The sequence below is a fragment of the Fukomys damarensis genome, unplaced genomic scaffold (genome assembly GCF_012274545.1).
Source record: "Fukomys damarensis isolate Sample0158 unplaced genomic scaffold, DMR_v1.0_HiC HiC_scaffold_27, whole genome shotgun sequence".
NCBI classification, from domain to species: Eukaryota; Metazoa; Chordata; class Mammalia; order Rodentia; family Bathyergidae; genus Fukomys; species Fukomys damarensis.
The window spans coordinates 1,454,604-1,481,799 of record NW_022900939.1 but is presented as its reverse complement, the minus strand read 5'-3'; the positions used below and the strand labels follow the sequence as shown (position 1 = coordinate 1,481,799).

Genomic DNA, 27,196 nt, shown 5'->3' with positions numbered 1-27,196 from the left:
GAACATCTGGTCTGGAAAGAATCCCAGGGAGCGACTGTGACCATGACCAGAGCAGGGAGGCCTTCCGTCCAGCAGGCTGATGGCCCAGGTGCCTCCCATATGAGCCCTCAGAACAGCGCTGCCTCCCTCGTCCTCAGAGAGCCATTTCCAGGGAAGATCCCTGGGCTGGGCGAGACCCCAAGGACAAAAGTGCAAGCAGCTAATGAGGAAAGGATTTCACCTTTTCCCTTGCAAGTCCCAGAAGAAGGGCATAAACATGTCCTCCCATGATACTCTAAACTGTGGCTCAGCCCTGTTTATGTACTGTTCGATTGACACAGAGTTGTATACATTTGCAGAGAACAATGTTTACATTCAATAGCGGTCTGTCGGGATATTATTTTTTACTAAGGTGGTAAAGATGAAATTTCCAGACAAATATTTACTTTATGACTGGCTTATTAAAGATAGAAAAATAAAAATTTTAACCTTGAAGTATTTTCCAAGTAAAAGTATGACCATATCAGAGGAGTAGCACATTCATTAGAAAACAAGAAAACTGAAATAAGATGAAAGAATTTAAGGCTTGGTACCATTTTGTGTCCATAACAGTATCTTCTCCTGATTATTTCCCAGGGTGCCCATAAAGCCTATTTCGATGGTACTGAGAGATTTGCATCTGCTCAGTTGAGAGACTCGGCTGGACCTCAGGTCTGGTCAGCACTGCGGTGTGATCACTGCTTTGAACGACTGTCGTGTATTCCCTTGTTGTTTATTTATCCATTGTTTGTCTGAAACAGGGTCTCGCTGTGTACCCCAGGTGGACATGAAATCACTGTGTAGCCAGGCTGGGCTCAGACTTCCTGCCGTCTCCTCTGGTCTCCTGTGAGCTGGGGTCACAGGCCTGCGCCACTGCACCCAGCTTTCAACCACTGCTTTTAAAACATCTGATGATATATCACATGGATTACATCTCAGTACATCTATTTCAATGAGTTTATACATTAATTTACATGTCTGATATTTATGTGATTTTTGGTGAAATTTTAATTGAATATTTTACTCATGTTTATTATGTTCATTCTTGAAAATTCAGTATGGTTATTACATGCAATATGGTAACAGTATTTTTATTTATATTAATAATACAATGATGGCATCACTGGAAGTGGTGACAAGGGGAGCAGGGCCTCCTGAGGGGAGGGCATCCTGGGCTGAGCTCGAGGACCCTGTCTGGTCCCCACCAGTCCTCTCTGGACAGCTCACTCTCTGAATCCTGGCTGCTCTGATGTGAGCGGCTGGTCTCTTGCTCTTGCTTTCACCAGGTTCCTGCCTTGCTGAAGTCCACAGCAATGGGTCAGTAGACCATGGACTGAACGGCTGACCAAAACTGTGCCAAAATGAGCCTTTTGTCTTTTCATTGTTTATGTCAGATGCTCACTCAATTTTTAAGAAATACAAGAACCCACAGCTTTTCCTAACCCCCGACAAATATTTGCAATAGAAACTTGGATTTACTTAAACGGGAAGAATAGTTATTAGACTAGTATGTAAGATTATTATTGATTATATATATATATTCCTCAGTCTTTCTTATTTATTATAGCACAAAATTCATATTAATGTTATTGAAACTTTTTATATAACCTTTTCCATTTCCATAAACCCTTGTCCTCTCCATTTAAATCATTTACCTGATAACAATACTATCTACCATGTCTAATTACTTATTTGTTAATTCATGTATTCATCAACAATATATTCCGTAAGATTTCAGAAATGTATGCAATTTTTCTAATTTATTATGAATGTCTTATCCTCAAATTTATTATATTGTTTGGTAGTAATCTAAACTCTCCTGTGTTAATTGCCTTAGCTATATGTCATCATCTTATTTTGCTGAATATAGAAACTTATTAGAAGTGTGTAAAATATTATCTAGTCTGTGGCTTGTTGTTTACTACATCTATGATTTATTCTTCTGATGCAAACTTGAATATGCATAAAAATCCCTTATAATTGCTAATTTAAATCTGTTGAAGCAACTCTTCGATGCTTGGTAACATCCACACACAGACCTGTGTGAGCTCATGGACACCAGGTCGGTCCCGGTGTGTACTGGAGACTGAATGCAGATCACAGACACAAGAAGCATAACTGAGTTTTAGCAGCTGAAAGTAGGAATTCCTGCCACACAGTACAATAATTTGATGGTACTCGGTAGGCAGACATTTGGCCGGGAGAGGCTCTGTGTTTGGGACCTGTTGCAGTGGTATTGAAATGTACCGATCACGTTTTAACACTTCCTGCGGTTGTGCTCCATGTCCTGAGGGTGTTACCCCGTAATGATGAATGGATAAAGGGAATCACAGATGAGTTCACAAAACACTAATTGAAATGGAACGAGTAAAGATGAAGGGGGAAGGGGAAAATGCCAGGGCTTCATCTCTGAGGGAGGCAGGGGTGCAGGACAAGGAGGAGACGGAGCAGACTGATCTCAGCCAGCAGAGGCCATTTCCCACCCCCTCCTCCCAGAGCAGGGCACAGAGGCGTCCTGGCAGGGTAGGGGTGGAGAGGAAACAGAGAGGATCCCTGAGCAGAGGGCAAGGCGTGGGAAGGCTCCTAACCAGGGTGAGGACTCAGGTCTGCAGAGACAAAGCCAGCACTGACTTCTGTTCCATTAAATGAATTGTGGCTTTGTTGCTGCGGCCAGGTGTAAGCACGGTCCTGATAAATACCAATGTCCCAGCTATCAGCTTAGCTGATGGGTTTAGGCCCATGCTCTGGGCGGATGTATACTAAACGTGGAAAAGCTTCACCTTGCTGATCAGCCCAGTGGTGATCCCCAGGAATCTGAAGACCGCAGTCTGCTAAGAATTGCTGCTGCATAGAGCAGAGAATGAAGGAAACGGCTTCAAACTGGAAGGAAGTACTAAGGACTCTAGGGAAAATGGTCTGGGATTCCGGGAGCAGTACTTATTTCCTGTTGATTACAGTGTTTGATCAAGCCAGGCAGATAATGCTCAGAATTATTTATAGATGTGATTAGGGGAAACTAAAACACAAATCAGAGCAGCTAAGTAAGGTAATAAGCGGCGTGCTGAAGGTTACAGGCACACAGGTCCCTGGGCACACCTTGTGCATTTCAGCACTGCCAGCGTCTGAGTATGGAGACACAAACACACCCTGGTGTGAGCATTGTGAAAGCGGATGGATGATAGATCATCTCTGCTTTCAGTACAACAAGGACAATGTTATGTTCTTTATCTTCAGTATTCACAAAGGAGTGAGGCATTAGTACAGTAAACATTGTCATGTTCTCTTTGTACTGACATGCAGAATCTCAATGTTAATTTGAGTATAATTTTTAGGGTGAACATGTACTGTATTCATGAACTATTTTTCCCAAACACTTTTTGCATTGCTTCCTTGACATCCTTGTTCCTCAAGCTGTAGATGATGGGGTTCAGCATGGGAATCACAATGGTGTAACACATGGACACCACCATGTCCTTCTCCAAGGCGTAGCTGGAACTCGGTCTCACGTACATGAAAATAAGAGTTCCGTGGCAAATGGACACTGCAGTGAGGTGAGAGCCACATGCAGAAAAGGCCTTCCGTTTCCCTTCTGCAGAGTGTGTCCTGAGAATAGCTGACAGAATGAAACCGTAGGATCCCAGGACGATCAGTACAGTGAATATCTCAATGGAGCCCGCAATGTAAAATAGTAGAAGCTGGTTTCTGTGAGTGTCAGAGCAGGAAACTGCGAACAGAGCAGGGATGTCACAGAAGATGTGTTGGATGACATTAGGTCCACAGAAGGACAGGCTGAAAGTGGCCCCCGTGTGCACGGTGGCATGCAGAAGCCCCCCGAGGTAGGACGCGGCTATGAGTGGCACATAGACCCTGGGCCTCATGCTCACCGTGTACAGCAGGGGGTTGTAGATGGCTACATAGCGGTCATAGGCCATTGCTGCCAAGATGAAACATTCTGTGGTCCCGAACGTTACAGCAAGAAACATCTGTGCTGCGCACCCAAGGAATGAAATGGCTTTCTTCTTTGACATGAAATTGACCAACATATTTGGGGTAATAACAGAAGAATACCAGGCATCCACAGAAGACAAGACACTCAGAAAATAGTACATGGGGTTGTGCAGCCGGGAATCCTCAATGACCAGCACAATCAGCCCTAAATTTCCGATGAGAGTAAGAAGGTAAACTGCTAGAAAAAGGAAGAAGCAAATGATCTGTAGCTCAGGATTGTCCGTAAATCCCTTCAACTCAAATACGGTCACTTCAGTGAAATTCTCCATGCTGACATCTCCCAGGACAGACCTGAAGACAATCGTAAACGGAAGCTCGTGTCACTAGGGGAGAACGACCCTCACTGTAACCATGAGCAGGTCTGTGTCTAAGCGTTTCTGTATACACCTGTGTGTGTGAGTGTGTGTGTGAGTGTGTGTGTGTGTGTGTGTGTGTGTGCAGACAGAATATAATTTCCAGCGAGAGATGGAAGTAGAGTGACAAGGTGGTGAGAAGAGTGCTCGTGTCCTTCACTGCACAGCCAAGTACAGAACAAATGCGCTCACGGGCCTGGTAAACCAGTGCCACAGATGGCAATAGCAGGTGAACTCATCCATTTCCCCTCAGTTATGTGAGCCAGTTTCGTATCAAGTCACATTAATGCAAAGTGAGTGATCAAAAACTTCCTTACTTCCAGAGCTGTTGTATCTGGGGTAGAATACCCAGCTAGAATCTCCACTCTATCTGTCACCAGTTGTGCAGCATGATTTAACCTGTCGTCTTTGGAGTCTAAAATATTGTTACTTATTTCATAACATTACCCTTACATCTGATAGAAAATTATGTTATAAATTGAATCTATCTCAAGTTATAATTGTAAAGCTAAATTTGTTGACTTTACTATTTTCAGATGATTAACTCTATGAAATGCATTTTGAACTATGAGTTTTTTCCTCTGCCATACATATGTATATGTGGTTTTCTTAAAATTTGCCTACTATTTACCACAATGATGCTTTCTACACTATAAGGGGCTTACCTTTCCTTTGAGTAATAAGAGATTTTAGCTAAATTATCAGAGCAGTTTTTATCTATTAGCTGAAAATATAAAAGTTCTACTTTTATAATAAAATCAATATCACATATTCAAAGGTTTGAGAGTTTAGAGTAGAAATGACTTTGATTCTTTATGACTGAATAATACATGATCAATTTCTTCAGCAAATGTAGATATACTCCTTTAATTTCCACCTGAATTTTATGATGAAACCCTAAATTTGCAAAATTTCCAAAACCCTAAATTTTGCAAAAGACGAGAAACAACTACGGCCACTCATTGAGAATTTGTTACCAGAATGGATTTTGTGTGTAGTATTTCATATTTACAGAAAGTCTCTTGGTTAATAATTTCAGAATTGAAATGCGCTTGGTGGCACATGCCTGCAATCTCAGCACACAGGAGGCCGAGGCAAAAGAATCTCCATGGGTTCAAGGCCGGAGTGGAATATCTAGTGAGATTGTGTTATAAAATATATCAATAATGACAATAATAATTCCTGGGTCCAGACTGAGGTTTCAGTTTTCATTATAGCATATTGCACTTTTGCCATTTTCCCTCTTTTGATATACTATGACTTCATAGTTTTCTCAAGGAATTGAAACAAACCATGAGTCTTGATGTGTTTTGAGATTTTGAAATAATTTCACCTTAAGAAATATAAAAGAAATAGTACATTAAGTAGACAACATCACTGATATAAATTTTAAGTGATTATTGACAGTTTTCTTTATGAATCAAGTTACAAGACCCCACATAACTGAATATGTCATATATTTCATTGTTCTGCATCGATAGCTTTCATGATTTCTCCTTACTTTTTACTATGTTCATCAGCCACCAAAATTAAACCATACACTTCTCAAAGCACAATCTTATTTATTTATACAACTAAAAATTGAATATTTTATTATCTTTCTTTCCAATGAGTGTCTGCTTAAGCTCTTAGGCAGAACTCTACATAAGTTAGATTTCGCATTTGAAAAAGGCAAGAGACGTTTAGTACAGTACTTGGTTTTCAGTAGAAAAATAGTTCCTAAAAGTGGAATAGACAACATTGAGACTTTAGGTTCTGTCTGAAAAATATAATTTAAATCATGTGAAGTTTTCTCTTACCCCATGTATAGCAAATGCAGGACTGGATACACTGTAAAGATGTCTAAATGAGGTTGTTTTTTTATCCACGTATTTCACTGTTGATGAAGCCCACGATGTTCCTAAGGGAATATGCCTCATTTATCTGCTGGTCCAAAATACCAATTTAATGATTTCCTTTATAATTGGAAGTGTAAATGTCCTGGAATAAGGCCCAATTTGCTGTCATTTATTGAGTGGTAAACTGTAGACTCTGTTTAAAATTTTTGAAGTTGTAAGTAAAATTTTTATTAGTACGCATTTTCAGTATATTACAGGCATTTAAAATATATTAGATTTACAGTTCCCTGATGATCAGGGACACTGAATATGTTTTTTATAATTCTATTGACTGCTTTTTCTTTGAAAGGTAAATTCATGTCCTTTATCTATTTATAAACTAGGTTTATTTTGCTATTCAATTTTAAAGGCTTCTTATATATTTTATTTATTAATCCCATAGTGGATCTAAGGTTAACAAATATTGTCTTCTGTTTTGTACTTTGCCTTTTCACACTGCTACATTTTTGTCTTGCTGTGCAGTAGCATTTCATTTGAGACGGCCTCTCACTTCTCTAATTTTGCTTATTTGCCTGACTTTGATTCCACATCCAAGAAATCATTGAAATCCCAAAGTCCCAGTAATTTTCCCTAAGATTTATTCTAGGGCTTTACAATCAGGACTTATGTTTAATTTTTTAATCCTTTCTGAGTTGATTTTCAATATGATATAGTTGGGGATTCTCATGTCATTCTCTCACTTGTTTACAGTTTTGCCAACATCCTTTGAATCTTCTTTCTGTGTGTGTGTTGATCAGCTGACCATGTATATATGGCATTGCTTCTTGCTATCATTTGGGTTCCATTGCACAAAATATAATTTTTATGCAAGTACCACACCCTTTTAATACAGTTTTATTTACTTAAATGACATTAATTAAATTTATTTAAAATTTTAATTCATTTCTTTTATTTAATTTTATGTACCTAAAAATTACCATTCTATGGAATGTTGTACCATCGGATATTTTGACACATACGCACATTATATAAATTTGATTAAGCATTTTATCTCCTCAAACAAGAATCATTTCTTCCTGATGAAACATTCACAATTCCTTCTCTGTTTTTAAAATTTTCAGTTCATTACTCCTTTCCGTCATCACCTTACTATGTGATAGGACAACAGAAATCAATTTTCCTATTTAACTGTAGCATCCCTTGTACTGACCAACATTTCTTCATCTCTCCCTCTGGCTGTTGCCCTGGAATCTGGTAATCACAATTTCATTCTCACTTCATGAGACCAAGTTTTGTATTCTACATAGGACTGATAAAATGTGGTACCTGGCATTAGGTACCTGGTTTGTCTCAAATAACGTAAGTTTGTTCATTTCCTTTTATGTTGTCATAAGCGATAGGATTAAGTCTTTTTTCTGATAATCATATTCCATTGTATATAGGTATCACATTTTCATTGTGCCCCATCACTATTTAATGGACACTTAGGTTTCTTCCAGCTCATCACTTTTTGAAGAGAGCTGCAATGAATATGGAGGTGTGGATGTCTCCTCCCCTCACCTAGGGTTAGGGTTAGGGCCCCAGCAAGAGGCACACATAGCTATCATCTCAAGTGTGATGACGCCTGCCCAGACAATGGGTGAGCTCAGGCATACAGAAGGCCACGATCTCAACCCAGGTATCGGTGTACTGCGGAGCAGCAGAGTAAAGGCTGCTCTGTGACTTGATGAGAAGTGAAGGCCACTGGCTGAGCAAAATGTCCTCTCAACAAAGGCAGAGAAGGCTGCATCTGTTGAAATGAGAAGACATGAAGACAAGTCCCAAAACCAGACTTCCAGGTCACCTAAGGCAACCCCAAATGGCAACAAGATGGAACAATCTGATACTCAACCACCTGGGTTCCCTGAACTGCCAATGGAAGAGGACCTGGAAAAAATGAAATCCGAAATAATTGCTCAGCTAACAGCAGAGATTGTGCCCATAGTGCAAGATATGACTAATAAATCTAGAGTGGACAAAGGTTAAAAAAATAGAGGAGCTGAGGATGATGGAATCCCAACGTAGGAAATAGTTGGTATCCATAAAACAGATGCAAAAGATTTCCTAGAGGTGAAAAACTCCATTAAAAGTTTACACAGCAGAATGAGCCAATGTAAGGACAGAATTTCAGATATAGGTGATAGGTTCCAATTAGTGACCAGGAAAAGAAAAATCTCTTAAAAGGAGTAAGGGACCATGAGAAATTAATCCAGCAACTGCTAGAAGATTCAGAGAAGAATAACATAACATAACATTGATTGGAGTCAATGAAGAAACAGGAATGAGTGAAGATGACATTAAAAAAAATATTCACAGAAATAATAGTAGAAAACTTCCAAATAGGGGAAAAGAAACTGACATCCACATAAGTGAGGCTTACAGGACTCCAACTAGCAGTGGTAAAAAAACAAACAAACAAACAAAAAACTACACATAGACATATAATAGTTAAGATTCCAAAAACCCAACAGAAGAACAAAATTCTACAGGTAGTTAAAGAAAAGAAAAAAATCACATGCAAAGGAAAGCGCATCAGAATCACAGCAGGCTTCTCAACACAAACCCAAATGGCAAGAAGAGCATGAAGTGAAATACTTCAATCCCAAAAGGAAAACAGCCTCCAATCTACATTGATGTACCCTACAAAACTATCTTTAAAAACTGATGGAGAAATGAGATGCTTTCATGGCAAAGAGCACTTTAGGAACTTCATGAATACTAAAACCAGCACTCCAAGTAATTTTAAACAGTATCCTGGGAAAAGACAATGAGGATCACAATCTCAGGCAGCCCAGTTCTCACAGGCAGCCCAGCAGAATGAATCCATCAGTCACAACAAAAAATTAAATGCAAAGGGGGAGAATCCAACAAAAAGAAAAAGTCATGACAAGGATACATCAATACATATCAGTTATAGCCATCAGCGTTAATAGTCTCAATTCACCAATCAAAAGAAATAGACTGGCAGAATGGGTCAAGAAACAAGATCCAATAATACGCTGCATACAAGAAATACACTTAATTAAAAAAGAAATTAATAGACTGAAAGTTAAAGCATGGAAAACAATACTCCATGTGACAAGAACCTGAAAAAAAAGTAGGAGTAGCTATCCTTTTTGAAGATCAAGTGGATTTCAAACCAACACTGATAAGAGAGACAAAGAAGGACACTACATCCTTGTAAAGGGAACAATCCAAGAGGAAGAGACGACAATCACAAATATATGTGCACCTAACCCAGGCACGCCCAACTAATTAAAACAAATACTAACACGTGAAAAATCATATAAGCACTAATACAATAGTAGTGGATAACCTTGATACCCCAGAGTCACAAATCAAAAAGATCAACCAGATAAAAAATAAAATGAAATAGAAGAAAATGACAACACTCTGAAAAAAGAGATTGAAGAAGATATCAAAAAAATGGAAAGACATCCCTTGTTCCTGGGTAGGAAGAATTAACGCAGTGAAATGGCCATACTTCCAAAAAAGCTATACAGCTTTGGTGCAATCCCAATTCAAATCGCAGCAGCATACTTCCCAGACCCTGAGGAAACAATCCAAAAATTCATTTGGAACAAGAAGAGACCTAGAATAGCAAAAGTAATTCTAAGCAATAAAGACAAGATAGGGGATATGACTATCCCCAACTTGAAACAAAGCTACTGTGATAAAACAGTATGGTACTGGCAAAGAAACAGACCTGAGGATCAGTGGAATGGATTAGAAGATGCAGAAACAACTCCAGACACACTCAGCCACCTCATCTTTGACAAAGAAGCCCAAAACCCTCCCTGGAGGGTTTTAATATATGGTGCTGAAAAAACTGGGTTTGAACTTGCAAAATATTAAAACTAGATTCATCTCTCAGCATGCACTAAACTAAAATAAAAATGGATTAAAGATCTAAGTATTATAACAGAAACACTGAACAGGCTGGAAGAGAGGTAAGAGAGAACTCTTGAAGAAATTTGTGTAGGAAAAAATTTCATGAACAAAACCTCAGTTGCTTATTTGCTCATGAACTTGCACAGTCAACAAGTGGGATGTCTTCTTATTAAAAGGTTTCTGCACAACAAAACCCCAACAGTGTGAAGAGACAACCCACAATGTGGGAAGAACTTTTCAGCAGATCTTCCTCAGACAAAACTCTACTATTGAGAATATATAAAGAACTTTAAAAAATCAGACCTCCCAAATATAAAGACCCAATCCAAAAATGGGCCTTTGAAAAGAATAGACATTTCTCAGAGAAATAAGTAGAAATAACAAATAAACATTTGAAAAAATGTTCAACATCACTGGTCATTTGAGAGATGGAAATGAAAACAAGGCTGAGATTCCATCTCACCCCACAAAGAATGGCTACTATCATGAAATCAACCAATAACTGATGTTGGCAGGGCTGTGGGGCAAGAGGAACCCTGCTCTACTGCTGGCAGGAGTTCAGACTGGTTAACAACCACTGTGGAAAGCAGTATGGAGATACCTCAAAGAACTAGGATTGGTGGTCCCATTTTACCCAGCTCTCCCCTTGCAGTGTGTCTTCCCCAAAGAATTAAAAGAATCATCCCACAGTGATATATGCTCACCCATGTTCATAGCAGTACAATTCATAATAGCTAAAACTTGGAATCAGCCCAGTTGCCCATCAACAGGAGACTGGATGAAGAAAATGTGGTAGTTTTATAAAATATAATACTACTCAGCCGTAAAGAATGAGAAACTGGAGATATTTATAGCTAAATGGATGCACATTGAGACTATAATCTTAAGTGAAATAAATAGGACACATATGTGTAAATACCAAATAGTTTCTCTGGTGTGAGAAATTGAAAGTCTAAATAAGGATTAAAAGGTATAATAAATAATGTGAAATAGGAAGCAAAGGAACAAAGGGAAATGGGAAATGAGAGAGGTGGGGGAAAAGAAATATGTGAATGGAATTAACATTAGAAAAATAAAAAATGGAAAGAAAGTGTTTGTAGATGGGGAGGAGAGGAGAGGTTGAAGGGAGGGTAGGGACATGGGGAAAAATAAGAACAAAGATGGATTATGTAAAGGCGCAATTTTCCAATGATGAGTGTCATTACATTGTATACCTTAAATGTACCAAGAAAACTGATTAATTAAAAAATAGAAACAAAGAAACAAAGAAATAAATAAAGAGAAGATACACAGTATGTTATGCTTCTGTGGTAGCCCTCTTAGTAACAAAATTAATATAAACATACACATATGTATGTGTGTTAGATTCATGTGTGTGTGCATGTACTTAATATAAAAAGATATTTTACAAGTATAAATGTGATGTACAGGGTTTACTGTGCTCTTTATTTTTTTTATTTTTAATACTGGGGATTGAACTCAGGTCCCTGTGCTTGCGAGGCAGATGGCAGAACCACTGAGCTAAATCCCCAGCCCCGACTATGATCTTTATTTTAAAATGCTCAATAGTAAGAATAGGAAAATCTATGACTATGTGCAACTAAACTATTTAAAACAATGAAGGCTGGGCATAATTCAGTGGTTCCACCACCTGCCATGCAAGCACAAAGTCCCAAGTTCAAACATGGGTAAAAAATTACTGTTATGTATTGACTTTTCATTATCATTTTATTTTCCTGTTGTTGGTTCTTTTATTTTTTATTTTTCCCACTCTCCCTTTAATTTCTTGCCTTGTCTCTTATATTTGCTCTGTTGGCCCCTATGGAGTTGTGATCTTCATTTTCTTTTTCTAGGATATTGTTTAAAAGTGTTTGGAGTGCTGGTTTGGTGTTCATGAAATTTCTCAGGTGTTCTTTATCATGGAAGTATCTTATTTCCCCATCAACTTTAAAAGATTTTTGCAGGATACATCAGTCTATGTTGGAGGTTTCTTTTCGGACTTGAAGTACCTCACTCCAGGATCTCCTTAACTTTAAAGTTTGTGTTGAAAAGTCTGCTGTGATTCTGATGGGCTTTCCTTTGTGTGGGATTTGTTTCTTTTCTCTTACTGCTTGTAGTATTTTGTTCTTCTGTTGGGTTTCCAGGATCTTGATTATTACATGTCTAGGTGTAAATTTTTTTTGATCATGACTAGTTGGAGTCCTATATGCCTCAATTATCTGTATGTTAAATTCTTCCCCTCTGTTTAGGAAGTTTTCTGTCATTAATTCTGTGAACCCTTTTTGTAAATATCATTTGTACTTTCTCCTGCCACTTCATGGATTCCTATCAGTCTCATATTATCCTTCTTTGCATCATCTAAGTGTTGTTAGATTGATTTCCCATGGCCCCATATTGTTTTTAAGAGGTTTCTCTTTTCACTGACCACAGTCCTAGCTCTTACATCTGAAATTCTATCTTCACATTTGTTCATTCTGCTGCAAATACTTTCAATAGAGTTTTTAATCTCTTGGATATCAGTTTGAATCAGTTTCAGGTTTCCATTTCTTTCCTATGTTGGAAATTCATGGCTTCTATCATGGTCTTGAGCTCATCTATTTTTACAAATCTGTTTCTGTTCTATAGTCTCAAATCATGTCTTTCAATATTTTCACCATCTCTTAGTTATCTGGGAAATTATTTCTGTTGGGAATTTTTCTAGAGCCTCATTTATCTGTTTTTTTACTTCCTGTGCTATCAGTTCAGGGTAACCAGATAGTTGACTGTCAGAGTTTCCCAATGCATTTCCCTCAGTGTTTACCTTTGGTGGGATGGAAATCTGTTTTTGTGTCTTGTGTCTTGTTTAAATGCCTTTTCATTTCTATTTTTGTCATTGGTAATGTCCTTGGTTTAATTCCTGGGTTAATGCTTCAATCTTCTAGATATAGCTGGTTGTCAGGTTTTGAGTCTCTAATGTCTCTGAGGCAAACTCATTTGCATTATACCAGGGAGGATGACTGATTAGATCAATCAAAACATGTTCACCCAAGTGATACAGTCAGTAACCCAATAGCATCAAACACAGCTTAGAAAATGACAAATTGGGGTAGTTATTAATCTAACACCTTTAACCACATGAATGAAATAAAAATTGAGGACCAGCCCAAAATATGTTTATAGTGAATAAACTCTTCAATATAGAAACTTTACTCTTTAGGCTGGGGGTTCAAAAGGAGTTGGTGAGGGAGGGATAAATAGGATAGAGAAACATTAGAAGTGAGGTCAGACGACACAGGAAGATCACACAACCTCTAGGAAACTGTTGAAGAGAAGAGGAGAAGACAGAATAAAATATTCCCAAGAACAGAACAAATTAACAGCAATAGAGAGGCTAGAGGCTGTAATCAGTCTGTAAACAGTGGGCAGGAGTATGCAGGTCTAAGCTAATTAGTCTCAGCAAGCCAGCTGCTGTCCCCTGAGGTTCAGGCTGATTTTTGGCTGCGAGGCCCAAGTTGAGATCTCTGTCCTCCTGCTGGGTTGAACTGTGCAAGGTCCTACTACAGGTTCCAGCTGTCTTTCCCCTGAAGTTAGGCCAGGTTCTTATGTGAAATGCTGGTCCCTCTGACTCACCAACTATGGTGGTGTGCTGGGCCTTTACTGCAGATTTTCTTTCCTTTCCCAGTGGGCTTAAATTTTCATCTAGGAGCCTCAGAGAGGTCTTCTTTCTCTTGTTTGCCAGGGGAGGGGGGCACAAACACTGCTGTATTGGTGCCCGCACAGCTGGGCTCTTCTGTCATGCTGGGTCAATGGGGTGGGCCTCCCTGGTACCAAAATTAAAACACACACATACAAAAACAATGAATTAACATGTTCTAGAAACACTAAATGTCATATTTTATTTTGCCTCTATACTAAATCTAAATATGAACATAAAGTTAAGGTAGGTGGGGAGGGAAAAGGGAACAAAAAGAATAAAGAAAAATGTGTTAAGTACATGTATGTACTCCTTAACACCATGTACTGCAAACACGTACTAATTAATTTAATTTATTTAAAATCTTGTACAACAGAGTAAAAAGGAACTAATGAACTAACACCTCGACAGAATTGTGATAAATGAGATACAGAGATGATTAAAATTTAATGCTTGGTGTTGTAGAGTCATTTTACCTTTACACAAAATTTCCTGAAAACTTTTTCATTGCCCTTTTCACATCTTTTTTCAGTTATGGAAGGAATCAGTAAGCGACACACAGAGAGGCAGCAGAATGGAAGTAAAATAACAAATTTACTCATCAATAAGGGTCGATCACACATAAACCATGCCTGGATCAAAGATGCACTGGATTACAACTCCTCCTTTTATAGGGCCTCACAGCCTTGACTTCATTTGGGTGCTTACATTTCATGCTCACAGTTCATATCATGGTCACAGAATAGTTAATCTTTTCAACCCAGATGTAACAGTTCTTTGCAGTTGGGGAGTTTACCTTTAATATTCCCCTAGTTATCTATTCTAGTCCATAGGAAAGGGGAGTGTTCAGGGTCAGGGGAGCAAATGTTAGCAATGGGTCCTTTCATTTAGACACTTTTATGATCATGTGGCTCCATTCTCATCAGAGCTCAAGACCTTGCTGTGCCCTGTTATCTCAGGGTAAGGCTAAATGCCTCATTCAGCAATTAGTGCCTTTGGTGCCTATTAGTTTTGAGCTAAACAAAACAAGCTGCTGTTAGAGACAGCAGAAGCCACTTTACATTGTAACACTTTATAGGTTTTTGGTATTTATAAAAGTTTTCCCTATCAGTTCCTTAAATGTTAGATGATGGGATTCAGCACGGGAATCACAGTGGTGTAAAATATGGACACCACCATGTCCTGCTCCAAGGCGTAGCTGGAACTCGGTCTCACGTACATGAAGAGGATCGTCCCGTAATAAATGGACACTCTGGCTAGGTGAGAGCCACAGGAGGAGAACACTTTCCTCCTCCCTTCAGCAGAACGCATCCTCAGGATGGCCAACAGGATGAAGCCATAGGAGATGAGGACGATCAGGATGGTGACCACCTCAATGGAGCTCACAAAGAGGAAGAGGAGAAGCTCATTGATTCGAGTGTCAGAGCAGGAAATAGTGAGGAGAGGAGGGATATCACAAAAGATGTGTCTGATTTCATTGGACCCACAGAAGGATAGGCTGGAAGTGGCCCCCGTGTGTACAACAGCGTGTAGAATCCCCCCAACATAGGAGGCGATGATGAGTGGCACATAGACCCTGGGCGTCATGCTCACAGTGTACAGCAGGGCCTTGTAGATGGCTACATAGGGGTCATAAGCCATTGCCGCCAAGAGAAAGTATTCTGTGGTCTCCAAAGTAACAGCAAAAAATTATGGTGTCACACATCCACAGAATGGGAACGTCTGGATTTCTATTTGGTCAGTTGTAATTTCACCATTTTCATTCCTAACTGCATGGATTTGTGCATTTTCTTTCTCTCTCTCTCTCTCTCTCTCTCTCTCTCTCTCTCTCTCTCTCTCTCTCTTTTTCTTTCTTTCTTTTTTGATGTGGTAGGCTAAGGGCTTGTCAATTTTGTTTATTCTTTCAAAGAACCAAGTCTTTGCTTCATTGATTTTTGTATCATTCTCTTAGTCTCCATTGCATTGCTATTTGCTCTAATCTTTTTTTTTTCTTTTATTGGGTTTATGGGTACATTTTAGGTATACAGTACTATTACATTTATTATTGGGATCTTGTACCTTTACATGACAGGTCTTGATTCTCATTTTTCCCCCTTGTCCGTGCCCTCCCTTCACCCCCTCCTCCCCTTCCCATTTACAAACACTTTATTTCCATTTTTTCGTACTTTTTTCTTTTCCCTTATTTCCTTTCCCCTACCCTTCCCATTTCCCATACACCTTTAGCCCTTTTCTTCCTATTATTTACTCTAATCTTTATATATAATCTATCTATCTATCTATCTTCCTCTTGGATTATTCTCTTTAGAAGAATGTAGTGACCTTTGTATCGTATAGGTAGCTTTGGTTTGAAATCTATTGTGTCTGCCTATAAAATAGCTACCCCTACTTTTTCCTGGGTTTCTGTCACACAGAGAACTGTTTTCCATACTTTTGAGTTCAGTCTGTGAATGGCTTTTTGAATTAGGTGCTTTTCTTGAATACAGCTTATTGTTCATTTTTGCTTCTTAATCCATTCTGCCAGTCTATTTGTTTAGATTGGTGAATTGAGGCCATTAACATGAATGTTTATAACTGATATGGATTGCCTCATCTTTGTCATGTTATTTTCCTGGTTTTGGCTCTTTTATTTTTCACTCCTCCCCCCTCTCTCTAATTTCTGGCCTTGCCTGATGGCTTTTCTCTGTTAGGCATCTGGGAGTTGTGACTTTCAATGTCCTTTTCTAGGATATTGTTTAGAATTGTTTGGAGTGCTTGTTTGCTATTAATGAAGTTTCTCAGGTATTCTTTGTCACGGAAGTATCTCATTTCCCCATCAAGTTTAAAAAATGTTTTGCAGGATACATCAGTCTAGGTTGGAGGTTGTTTTCTTTTAGGGCTTGGAATACCTCACTCCAGGCTCTCCTTGACTTGAGGTATTGTGTTGAAAAATGTGTTGTGATTCTCATGGGCTGTCTTTTGTATGTGATTTGTTTCTTTTTACTAACTACTTGCAGTATTTCACTCTTCAGCTGGGTTCCAAGTTCTTGACCATTTTATATCTAGGTGTAGATTTATTTTTTATCACAGCTTTTTAGAGTGCTATATGCCTCACTTCTCTGTATGTCAAATTCTTTTGCCTCTTTGAGAATTTTTCTGTAATTAATTCTGTGAAAAGTTTTTTATGTCATTTCTACTTTCTCCTGCCTTTTCATGGGCTCCTATATGTCTTATGTTATTCTACCTTGTGTCATCTAGGAGCTTCTAGATCAATTTCTGAGAGCCACTTACTACTTTTAAGAGTTATGTCTTTACATGGTGATTAAGTGCAATTTTGTCTTTGAGATCTGATATTCTGTTTTCACATTGACTCATTAAGCTGTAAATATTTTCAATAGAGTTTTAAATCTAGATCTGTTTGAATCTGCTTCATGGAGTCCATTTTTTTCCTCTGCTGGGCATTCATGGCTTCAGTCATGGTCCTGAGCACATGTATTTTTTTAATCTGTCTCTTATCTTGCATTTTATTCTGCTCACCATCTCTGTAGTTATCTGGAAAATTATTTCTATTCTGAATTTTTCTAGAGCCTCATCCATTTTGTTACTTCCTGAGCTATCAGTTCAGGGTGTCCAGGTGGTGGATTATCAGATTTTTTCACCTGATTTCACCCAGAATTTTCCTTTGTGAGCTGGAAATCTGGGTTGGCACATTTCCTTAGGTGTCTTCTCATCTCCCTTTTTGTTGCAAGTGCAGTTCTTGATTTAATTCCTTTTTGATACTCCACTATTGTTTATTGTGAGTATCTTTGTTGATTGCCTTTAGAACCCTTATGGAATGGTTGCTTCTCAGAGCTGTCTTCTATATATAGCTGATCTTTAGGTTTTGAGTCTCTAGTGACTCTTAGGCAATCTCATTTTCAATATACCAGGAAGGACTACTGGTTAGATCAATCGCAACACTTTAGGCTAAGTGACACAATCAGCAAAAACAGTAGCATCAAACACAGCTTTGAAAATGACAATATATGCAGCTATTTATCACCTTTAACCTTGTGAATTAAATAAAAATTGAGGACCAGCTCAAAATATGTTTATAGTGAGTAATCTCTTCAATATAACAAATTTACCTTTCTGGATGAGGACTTAGAAAGTTTTGGGGAGGGAGGGATAAATACATAAAAGGATAGGGAAAGGTTAGAAGTGAGGCTAGAAAGGTTAGAAGTGAACAGGCAGATCACACAAACATTCAGAAACTGTTGAGGAGAAGAGGGAAAGACAGAATGAAAGAAAATGATGAGAACAAAACAGCATAACATCAATAGAGAAGCTAAAAACTGTATTCACTTTTCTATAAAACTAATAACAATTGAGAGAAGAAAAATGGGGAAAGAAAAGAAAAAGGAAAAATGTGATCTGAATTTGATAGGGACAGGAACAGAAAGGGAGAGAGATGAAGAATAAGGTGGGGGGAGAGAAATTTACAAAAAAATTAAATATTAAAATTTAAAATGAGAAAAAACTTTTAAAAAGTAAATAAAAGGGCCTCGCTCAGGGCATGTCTCTGCTGTCACAATAGACAACATGGGCAGCAGTGTGCAGATCTAAGTCCATTAGTCTCGCAAGCCAGCAGCAGTACATTGAGATTCAGGCTGATTTCTGGTTGCAAGGCCCAAGTTGATCTTCCTGGCCTTCTCCTGGGTTGAATTTTGTAAAGTAGTACTCCAGTTTCCAGCTGCCCTACCCCTGAAAATAGTCCAGATTCCAGTAGGAAGTGTTTACTCCTGCAACTTACCAACAGTGGTGGTCTGGTGGGCCTTTATTGCAGAGATTTTCTTCATTTTTCCAGTGAGCTTCAGTTTTCATCAAGGAACCTCAGAGAGGCTCTCTCTCTGTTGTTCACTTCTGCTCTATCTTGTGGAGCTCAGAACAATGGCATTTATGATCTCTTGCACTTCTGAGGTATTGATCCAGATAGCAGTGCACACTGCCTAGTGTCCAGAGGCCTGGGGGCGTCAGCAGTGGCTGGAGGCCAGTGTGGGGCCAGGGCTCATGGCAGCCTGCACATAGATTTCTCTTCTTAATAGGGGACTGACCATTCTGGTGCCTGATCACAGAAATCGATCCACTTTGCATCTCTGAATATGACTAATTTAAAACAGACAGATGCTGCACATAGCATTCATTGAGATTGTATCTAAGGACAATGAACACTCATAAAATTACTCCTGGGAGACTATTCTATGCTGGATACTCTGTGTGGCTTTTCTAAGACTGAGATCAGCTCACTTTGATGCTGTGATCCTTGGCCCTTTGTTTTGGGTCCTTGAACAGTTTCTAATCTTGCCTTTGTCCTGATCTGTGAGGAATTTCCTCAGCTTTGATTTCAGTCCACAGCATCTACACCCATGAGGCAAGGCCCTGAATATTGGCACAATCTTGTTTCAGTTAACTCATGTTTTCCTAGTCTTCATTTTGCTGAATTGATGTGTGTTTCAAGGTTTCATTAGAGGAAGAGGCTCTCATTGTAGATACTTTTCTTTGATCCAGCTCAATTTTGTAGCAAAGCGGTGAATATCCTGAGATGTTGCCAGAAAAACTGCATCAGAACATCGCAATCAAAGTAACATTGCTCCAAGTGATAATCTATCAATGTGCATATGACATTTAAAATAATATTTTTTGTTTTCATGTTCTATTTTCTTCTGATCAGTTGTACAAAGTAGATCCACCCAGCTGTATTGGAACAAGGAATGCTTGGAGCAGAAGCTATCCTTACAACTTCTCCAACATTAATGCAATACAGTGTTAAGAGTCACAACACTGACTATATTGTGGAGAGGACATCATGTTATAAAGAACAAGTCATTGAAACTGGAGCATCTTTAAAGTTATTTTCAGATCATGATGTTGTAAATGAATTTTTCTGGAAGAAAGGAATAGCCTACTTCAGCAATATTTCCATATCTTGCTTCTGTATAAAATTCAAAACTTTCTTCCATTCCAGAATCACTCTTGAGATTTCTTCCATGCCATCTAGGGTTCCATAAGTGTTAAGGAAAATTTGTAGTCATAATGGTCTTCTGGAATATGACTGTATTGTTTCTTAGATGAAGCAAAAGAAACATTATTTTGGAAGATAGAAGGTGAAAACAAAAAAGTAGGATGATCTCATTTATACCAAAAACAATGGCTAAAATTGTTCACAAATTCATCTAGAATTGATGTTCAGTTAACCTGCAACAAACTTTACAGGTTCTTCCTTTCTCTAGAAGCATCATGGAAATCCAAGGTTGGTGAAAATCCCTTTCCCATCAGTGGTTATTTTCCAAGTTAGTATAAAAGAATGTAAAGCATTGGCCTTGTTCCCAACGTAAGTTAAAAAATTTCATTTCACGTAGCTCAGTTACCTTTCCCTTTAAGATTGCTCTTTGATTTTCACTGTTTTTGTACACCTACCATCTCTGACCACTTAATATATTTATTTTATTAGTTTCAGTGATGAGAATTTGGTTGTGATTCAGATCTTCCAATACGCTGACCCTGTCATGTTCATGGCAGGTTGTGCATCTGCTTGACCTCCGAGTTGTACCTCCAAGGCATGAAACGTAGGATTTACTTAAAATATAACTGATGAACAACGCATGAATGAAGATGTTACCCTTGCTGTGTGGGCTCCTCCTCTTCACAGCTTTGGTTAGCTCTGTCTGTGCATCTGTCCTCATTCTCAGGTATGCGTCTGTCGCTTTGTGCACAGCTCACCTGTCACTCGCTACCCCAGCTCTCTTCTCCCCCTGCAGTATTTAAGTTCTAATTGTTGTGAAACTTCAGTTAAGGTTCCAGATGTAAAAAATATCAGGGATCAGAACATGGTGGCATAAAGTATGTGCCTTTGGCACCCTTGGGACTTAAAAATTAAGGAGTTAGAAAGGGCCTCAGACTCAGCTCTCTAACCACCCCTTACCCATTTATCTCCTGATCCCCTTCCTCCCTCAAAGCTATTCTTATAAACCAGAATTCATCTTCTTAAAGGTGAGTGACACACAGTAAAACTTCTGTCGCCCCCAAAATCCATCAAACCTAGAGGAGCATTTGGCTTTCTAGCACCCTTTCTATGTCCGTGCTGACCACAGAGAGATTCCGTGGCCTCACGTCTGTGAAAGGGTCGTCTTGGAGGTTTCTGATCTGTAACAGAGGAAGGACGTTCTCCACACAGGCAGGAGAACCAGAAAGGGAAGGCAAGTGAGGTGCTCTTCCCTTGGTGGACTGCCAGCCATCAGCCCCTCTGCCCAGTGAGGAGTCAACAGGGCAATCCATCCTTACTGAAGCATTAAGACATCAGGACTTATGTCTGTCTTTGGTTCTGTTTCTGCAGTTGCATACACCATGAGTCCTTTTTTAACTTTTGGAGCAAATCATTAATACAGAATGAGATCTGTTTTGGTATGTAGTTATGTGTGTATAGCACATTTTGATTTTTAAATTACCTTTATCCCTCTTATACTCCTCTCTCCTACCTCTTCATTCCTAGATTACTTTCTTCTTCCTCTTGTTCTCCCACCTCCTTTTTCTTCCTCTCTCTCTAATTGAATCTTCTAGAAATCCAGTATTTCCATGAGTTTACTAAAGAGTCAGTCAGTTTTTCATCATTTGTTTTTGATCCACCTATGTCAATCAGATGGCTAGAGCTACATGCATTTGTGCCTCTGATTTTTGTTCTGTATCTCTGACAACATGTCTGATCTTTCAGTATACCACAGAGTTTTGTTGCTCTGGCTTCTCAGTGTAATTTGAGATTAGTTAGTGTGATTCCTCTGGCATTGCTCATTGGGCTCAGGAATGCTTGATGTTTTCCTTGTCTTTTATACTTCCACATGAATTAATTTTTTTTTCTAGTTTGGTGAAGATATTTGTTGATATTGTCATAGGGATCACATGGAATTACAAAACATTTATGGAATATAGCCTCTTTAATGATGTAATTTCTATGTATCCATGAACAAAGGAGGTATTTTCAAATTTGAGTATCTGGTTTGATTTTAGATGGCTAAATCTTTCCCATTTAGGTCAACTGCTAAGTATTTTACTTTGTATTTTGAAGCTATTGTGAATAGCATAATTTCTTTATTTCTTTCACAGTAGGACCATGACTGGCATAGAGAAAAGTTATTGATTATTGTGTTTTGAGTTTATATTTGCAATTTGCATGAATTTATTTTCATCAGGTCTCAAAGTCTTCTGCTGGAACTGTTAGTGTCTCCTTTTTTAAATTTTTTTTTTCTCATTGAGTTTATTGGTACATTTTAGATATACAGTATAGTTACATTCATCATTGGGATCTTGTACCTTTACATGACAGGTCTTGGTTCTCATTTTTTCCCCTTGTCCCTTGTCCCTGTCCTCCCTCCACCCCCTCCTCCCCACTCCCTTTACAAACACTTTATTTCTATTTTTTCATTTTCTCCTATTTTTTTCCTTGTCCTTATTACCTTTCTCCTACACTTTCCACTTTCCCTACACCTTTAGCCCCTTTCTTCCTTTTTCACATTGTCAATTATCTCATTAAGATCTTGTGTACTATTATAGTTTGTTCATACCAGAGAAACTATTTGGTATTTACACTTGTGTGACTTATTTATTTCACGTTAATGTCTTCTATATAAAGGGTTCTATGTTTGGTAAACAGGGATAATCTATCTTCTTCCTTACCTGTACTCCTTTTATTTTTCTCTTTTTCCTAATTATTCCAGTGAAAGCTTTAGGTACTCTTTGCACAGTATTGTTGAGAGGACACTTTGTCTCATTCCTGACATCAGAAGTACTAATTTTAGACAATTCCTATGTGGTATGATGGCTTCACTCAATTTATTTATTTTTTTCTCATTGAGTTTATTGGTACTTTTTAGGTAACAGTACAGTTACATTCATCACTGGGATCTTGTACCATTACATGATGCATCTTGGTTCTTATTTTTCCCCATTCCTCTGCCCTTTCCCCCCCCCCCCCATTCTTCCCTATTTATGAAGACTTTTTTCCATTATTCCATTTTCTCATATTTTTTCTTTTCCCTTGTTTCCTTTCCCTGACACCTCTCACTTCCCCTACTCCTTCTCTCAATTTAAACCGCAGTTCTTCTATCCTTTTTTTCTTCAGGTTATTTTTGTTTTCTCACAAAGGGCTGTTAAAGTTTGGAAGGTCTTTTCTATGTTTATTAAGAAGATCATGTGGCTTCAGACCTTACTTCTCTTTATGTGGTGTAACGTATTCATTGATTTATGCATGTTGAACCATTCTTATATCACTGTGATGCAAATACCTTGGTCAGACTGTGTGATGTTTTCAGTGTGTTGGGCAGTCTGTTATTTAACTTCCAGATGTTTGTAAATTTCTGTGTTTTCTTTTGCTTTCATTCTAATTTCAATGTGCTATATTCTGATAATAGAATGAGATGATTTTGATTTTTTTGTATTTATTCAAGCCTTCATGAACAGTATGTGGTGTATTCTGGAGAAAGCTCCATGTATTGCTGACAGTAATGTGTATTCTGCTGTAGCATTTTAGAGCATTGTCTAGATTATTATTAAGTACATGTACTGAAATCTGTGTATCATATCTGATGTATCTTTTTACATTTTTTCAGTTGATCTAATTGTGAAAATTGAGTACTGAGTCTGCCACAATGCCTCTGTTGGTGTTTGTTGCTTTTATGTGAAATAGTGTGTTCCCATGTTTCCTTTATGAAGTTAGCTGCAATGTTTATGTATATACATATATATGTATAAAATTGTTCCATTATTATCTCTACATTAGTAATTCAGAAGCAAAACCAGTTTTTCATATTTTGCTGTGGGGTATTATTATCTTCTAATAATGATATTTCCATTATATAGCATTCTGATTTGGCACAGTAAATTCCATGACAATATCTCATATTATATCAGACAACTTCCATTATATGAGCTATGCAGTGATGTAGGAAAATAATTAAGTAATTGCAAATATAGCTTAAATGTTTACAAATGCATTGGATTATGTTTATTTAATAACAGGCTATAAATTTTCTCTTAGATGACAAAGAAAATAAGTTAATCTTAATTTAATTAAAATTGAATTAAATAATTGATTAAAATTAAATAAATAAAATTAAAAGAAATAGAATTTCTTTGCCTTAAATGTTGTCTATAAATGGATAGAGTGCTTTGGCAACAAAAATGATGGCATAATTTGTGTACATCATAGAAATGCCTATAAGTGCAAATAAAGTAAATCCACATCTTATAAAATTGAGAGGAAGAGGAACCCAAAACTATATGAAATTACTGAGAATTTACAATGAATGAGGACCCCAAACAGCATATGGAGCAGTATATGTTTACTAAATCCTATTTGAATTGCAAAGTAAAACAGTTACAAATACCTTCAAGGATCAATTCTAAAAATATAGATAAGAAAGGAACAATAAATAATAATATTATATAATTCTGGTGTAGGATGTTATAATTTTTTGAAGGATTCAGAAATTTCAGTAATGTACACATTTAAAAGATTTGACCAAACCATTTAATAGTCAAGTTGTAAAACTTCAATATATTCCTAATTTTACAAATAGAGATATTGCAGTTAACTTCATACACTCAAAATAATAAAATTTAATGTTATAAAAAGTAAGAAAATTCAACAAATAAATAATTCATACAGTCATATGTTGGGATTGAAACAGTCCATATAACAGTTTTTAAAATACTACTATAAAAAGTTTTCCTGGAACATGAAACAATACATTACAAGGTACTCTTAAAACAACAAAGATAAATTTGAAGCTGCAATTAGAGATTGTATACACAGAATATTTTAACAAATATTTTATTTCTCTACTTCACCTAAGCTTATAGAATGCTAGGTATTCTAAATTCTTCATCCATCCTTTTTATTTTTTTGTAACTTTTCACTATTAAAATGTAAGTAAAATGGGGGAAAATGTTCAGTAATTCATCACAGCCACACAGACATCAGCAGACGGGCAAAGAAGCTGTGGCTGAAGCTTCTTCTTCTCAGGTCTCAGAGAGCTGTGCTGAGCCGAGGTGAACAGGTCCACGCCTCACACAGGGCACAGCACGCAGGTCTGTGCTCTGTGACTTCACAGCGTTTCAGGTCCAACTCCTTACACAGTCGGAGTCCTAGTATTTCCCATATAGTGACAACATGTTCATCAAGCAGATTTCAATTACAAAGTGATTGCTAGATGTTAAAGTTTTAAGTAGCTACAGAAAGCAGCAACAATTACACAGGAAATGACAGAAACCATTGAACAACATAAATATTAATAACAACTTATTTAAGAGAACATGTATAAAACTGTCCAATATTGCTATTGCATTCTCTTTTCTTTAATAATTTTCATTATTTGCCAAATTGTTCTAACTTTAACATAGATCACTTTCCTATGACTTCTACTTCAGTATTTTACTTTATTATGCATCCAAAGTGGAGAACAAGTGGTTTCTTTTTTTTCTGTTAGCTTTTTGTATGTTGGCCAGTTAAATTTACCAAAAGAAATTTGAAAAATATGGAGGAATACTCTTCAAAAGGGGTATGAATTGAAATATATTAGTGTTGGTGGTACAGCGGAGAGCATAGCTGCTTCCCAAAATATTCTACGAAATCAAGTCCTCTGATAATAATGCGCAACAGTTATGTTTATTGCTCTACATATTTTACATCCATCTCCTGATCAGATGATCATGGAATTATACATGTAGTCTAGTTGAGGGGAATTAGAAATAAAATGTTGGTACATTAGTGAGGGTTATTCACTAAAAAGTTTCCAGATCTAGAATCCAAATGCTTGAATGTTGGATTTGAACACAATTGTTACTAAAATCATGGCCCTTATTCTCTATGTTATAAATGCAATGGCCTATGAAAATTGCAGTTATTTTTCATTATAAAATTCTCTAAAATTAGAGAAAGCACGAATACTGTATGATAGTGTTAAAAATGGCAAGCATGGTTCCTGCTTTTGCACATTATTTGCAATTAAATCACATATATTTAGTCAATGGATTTAACATGTACTATGATTTTCAGGATAGTGGAGAGGATGGACAGATAGGACCCAGATATGGTGATGAGGGACAGCAATAAGTTGGATCCAGCGCAAATGTAATCAATGATTTCAGCCTCATATGTGTCACTGCAGGACAGGGCTAATAGTGGGAATAAATCACAGAAAAAGTGCTGGATGATCTTAGAGTTGCAGAAGTGCAGTCTGCTATGGGAAACTGCACCCAAAATGGCATCCAAAAAGCCCATAACATAACAGCCAGTGAGCAGAGCATGGCACAGTCTTGTGGACATAATGACTGGATAGTGCAGGGGCCTGCAGATAGCTACATAGCGATCAAAGGCCATGGAGGAGAGAAGCAAACATTCAGCAGTGCCAAAGACTATAAAGAAGAACATCTGGGTGAAGCAGCCCAGGAAGGAGATGCTCTTGGTGGAAGTCAGTAAGTTCTGTAAGGTTTTAGGGGTGAAAACATTTGAATAGCTGAGGTCGAGAAATGACAGGTGAGTGAGAAAAAAGTACATGGGGGTGTGCAGCTGGGGATCCAGACGGATGATCAATATCATCCCCATGTTCCCCAGCACCGTGATCAGGTAAATCAGGAGGAAGAGCACGGAGAGGATCAACTTTGCCTCTTCGGAGTCCGTCAGCCCCGTGAGGATGAAGTCAGCCACACTGGTAAAGTTCCTTCTACTCATGGTGTCCTTCTGTTGAATTGTCAAAGGTGATACTTAGCTTGAGTGACTGCAAAAAAGTTTTGTCTGGGTGGCCTATTTATAATTAGGCTTATTTATGCTTAGTTTAGCATTTGTATAATTGGACAGAAACTACTGAACCAGGAATTAAAAATTCCATTGGGATATCAACAGATATAGGTATGAACTAACATTTGATTCCAATGTAAAAAGCATTTCTATCCTATTGAATTGGCATACACCTGATACCATTCTACACGCTTCCCTCTATTAACACATTTACTCCACATGTGAATTTTATGCTAGAGTTACTATTAACCCATATTTTCTGATCAAAAGAAGGGCACAGAACATAACTTGAGAAATAAGAATAATTATTTCTCAACCTTGGATTCTCCAAAGAGCTTTAACTCAGGAGAGTGTGCTCACAATGTATATAACGTTTCTCAGCAAACATAAGAAAGAATGTAAAATCTATGATTAAAAATTTAGTGTATTATTTATGCTCATTTAGTTCCCCATGTCATTTGATATTAATTACAAGTATATTTCACTTCGTAAGGAACTTATGTAGGGCACATTAAGGTTATAAACACCATATACTATGGCACTGCTCAATTATCAAAACTGAACGGCTCAAATG

General features: G+C 37.8%; 2 protein-coding genes across 2 annotated transcripts in view; both read right to left on the bottom strand.

Moving 5' to 3' along the window:
- Positions 1-3,368: 3,368 nt before the first annotated feature.
- Positions 3,369-18,636, bottom strand: LOC104868326 (olfactory receptor 1086). Its single transcript, XM_010633073.1, has 2 exons — positions 18,589-18,636; positions 3,369-4,317 (listed from the first exon to the last, which is right to left on the bottom strand). The coding sequence occupies exon 2, from the start codon at positions 4,293-4,295 to the stop codon at positions 3,369-3,371; it is 927 nt and encodes a 308-aa protein (XP_010631375.1). The 5' UTR covers positions 4,296-4,317; positions 18,589-18,636.
- Positions 14,943-27,196, bottom strand: part of LOC104868404 (olfactory receptor 1102) — a 15,450-nt gene continuing 3,196 nt past the window's right edge. Inside the window, exons 2-3 of the mRNA XM_019208798.1 lie at positions 26,222-26,469; positions 14,943-15,477 (exon numbers count right to left, since the gene is read on the bottom strand). Of these exons, the coding sequence (XP_019064343.1) occupies positions 14,943-15,477; positions 26,222-26,469 (783 nt within the window). The remainder of the gene's footprint in view (positions 15,478-26,221; positions 26,470-27,196) is intronic.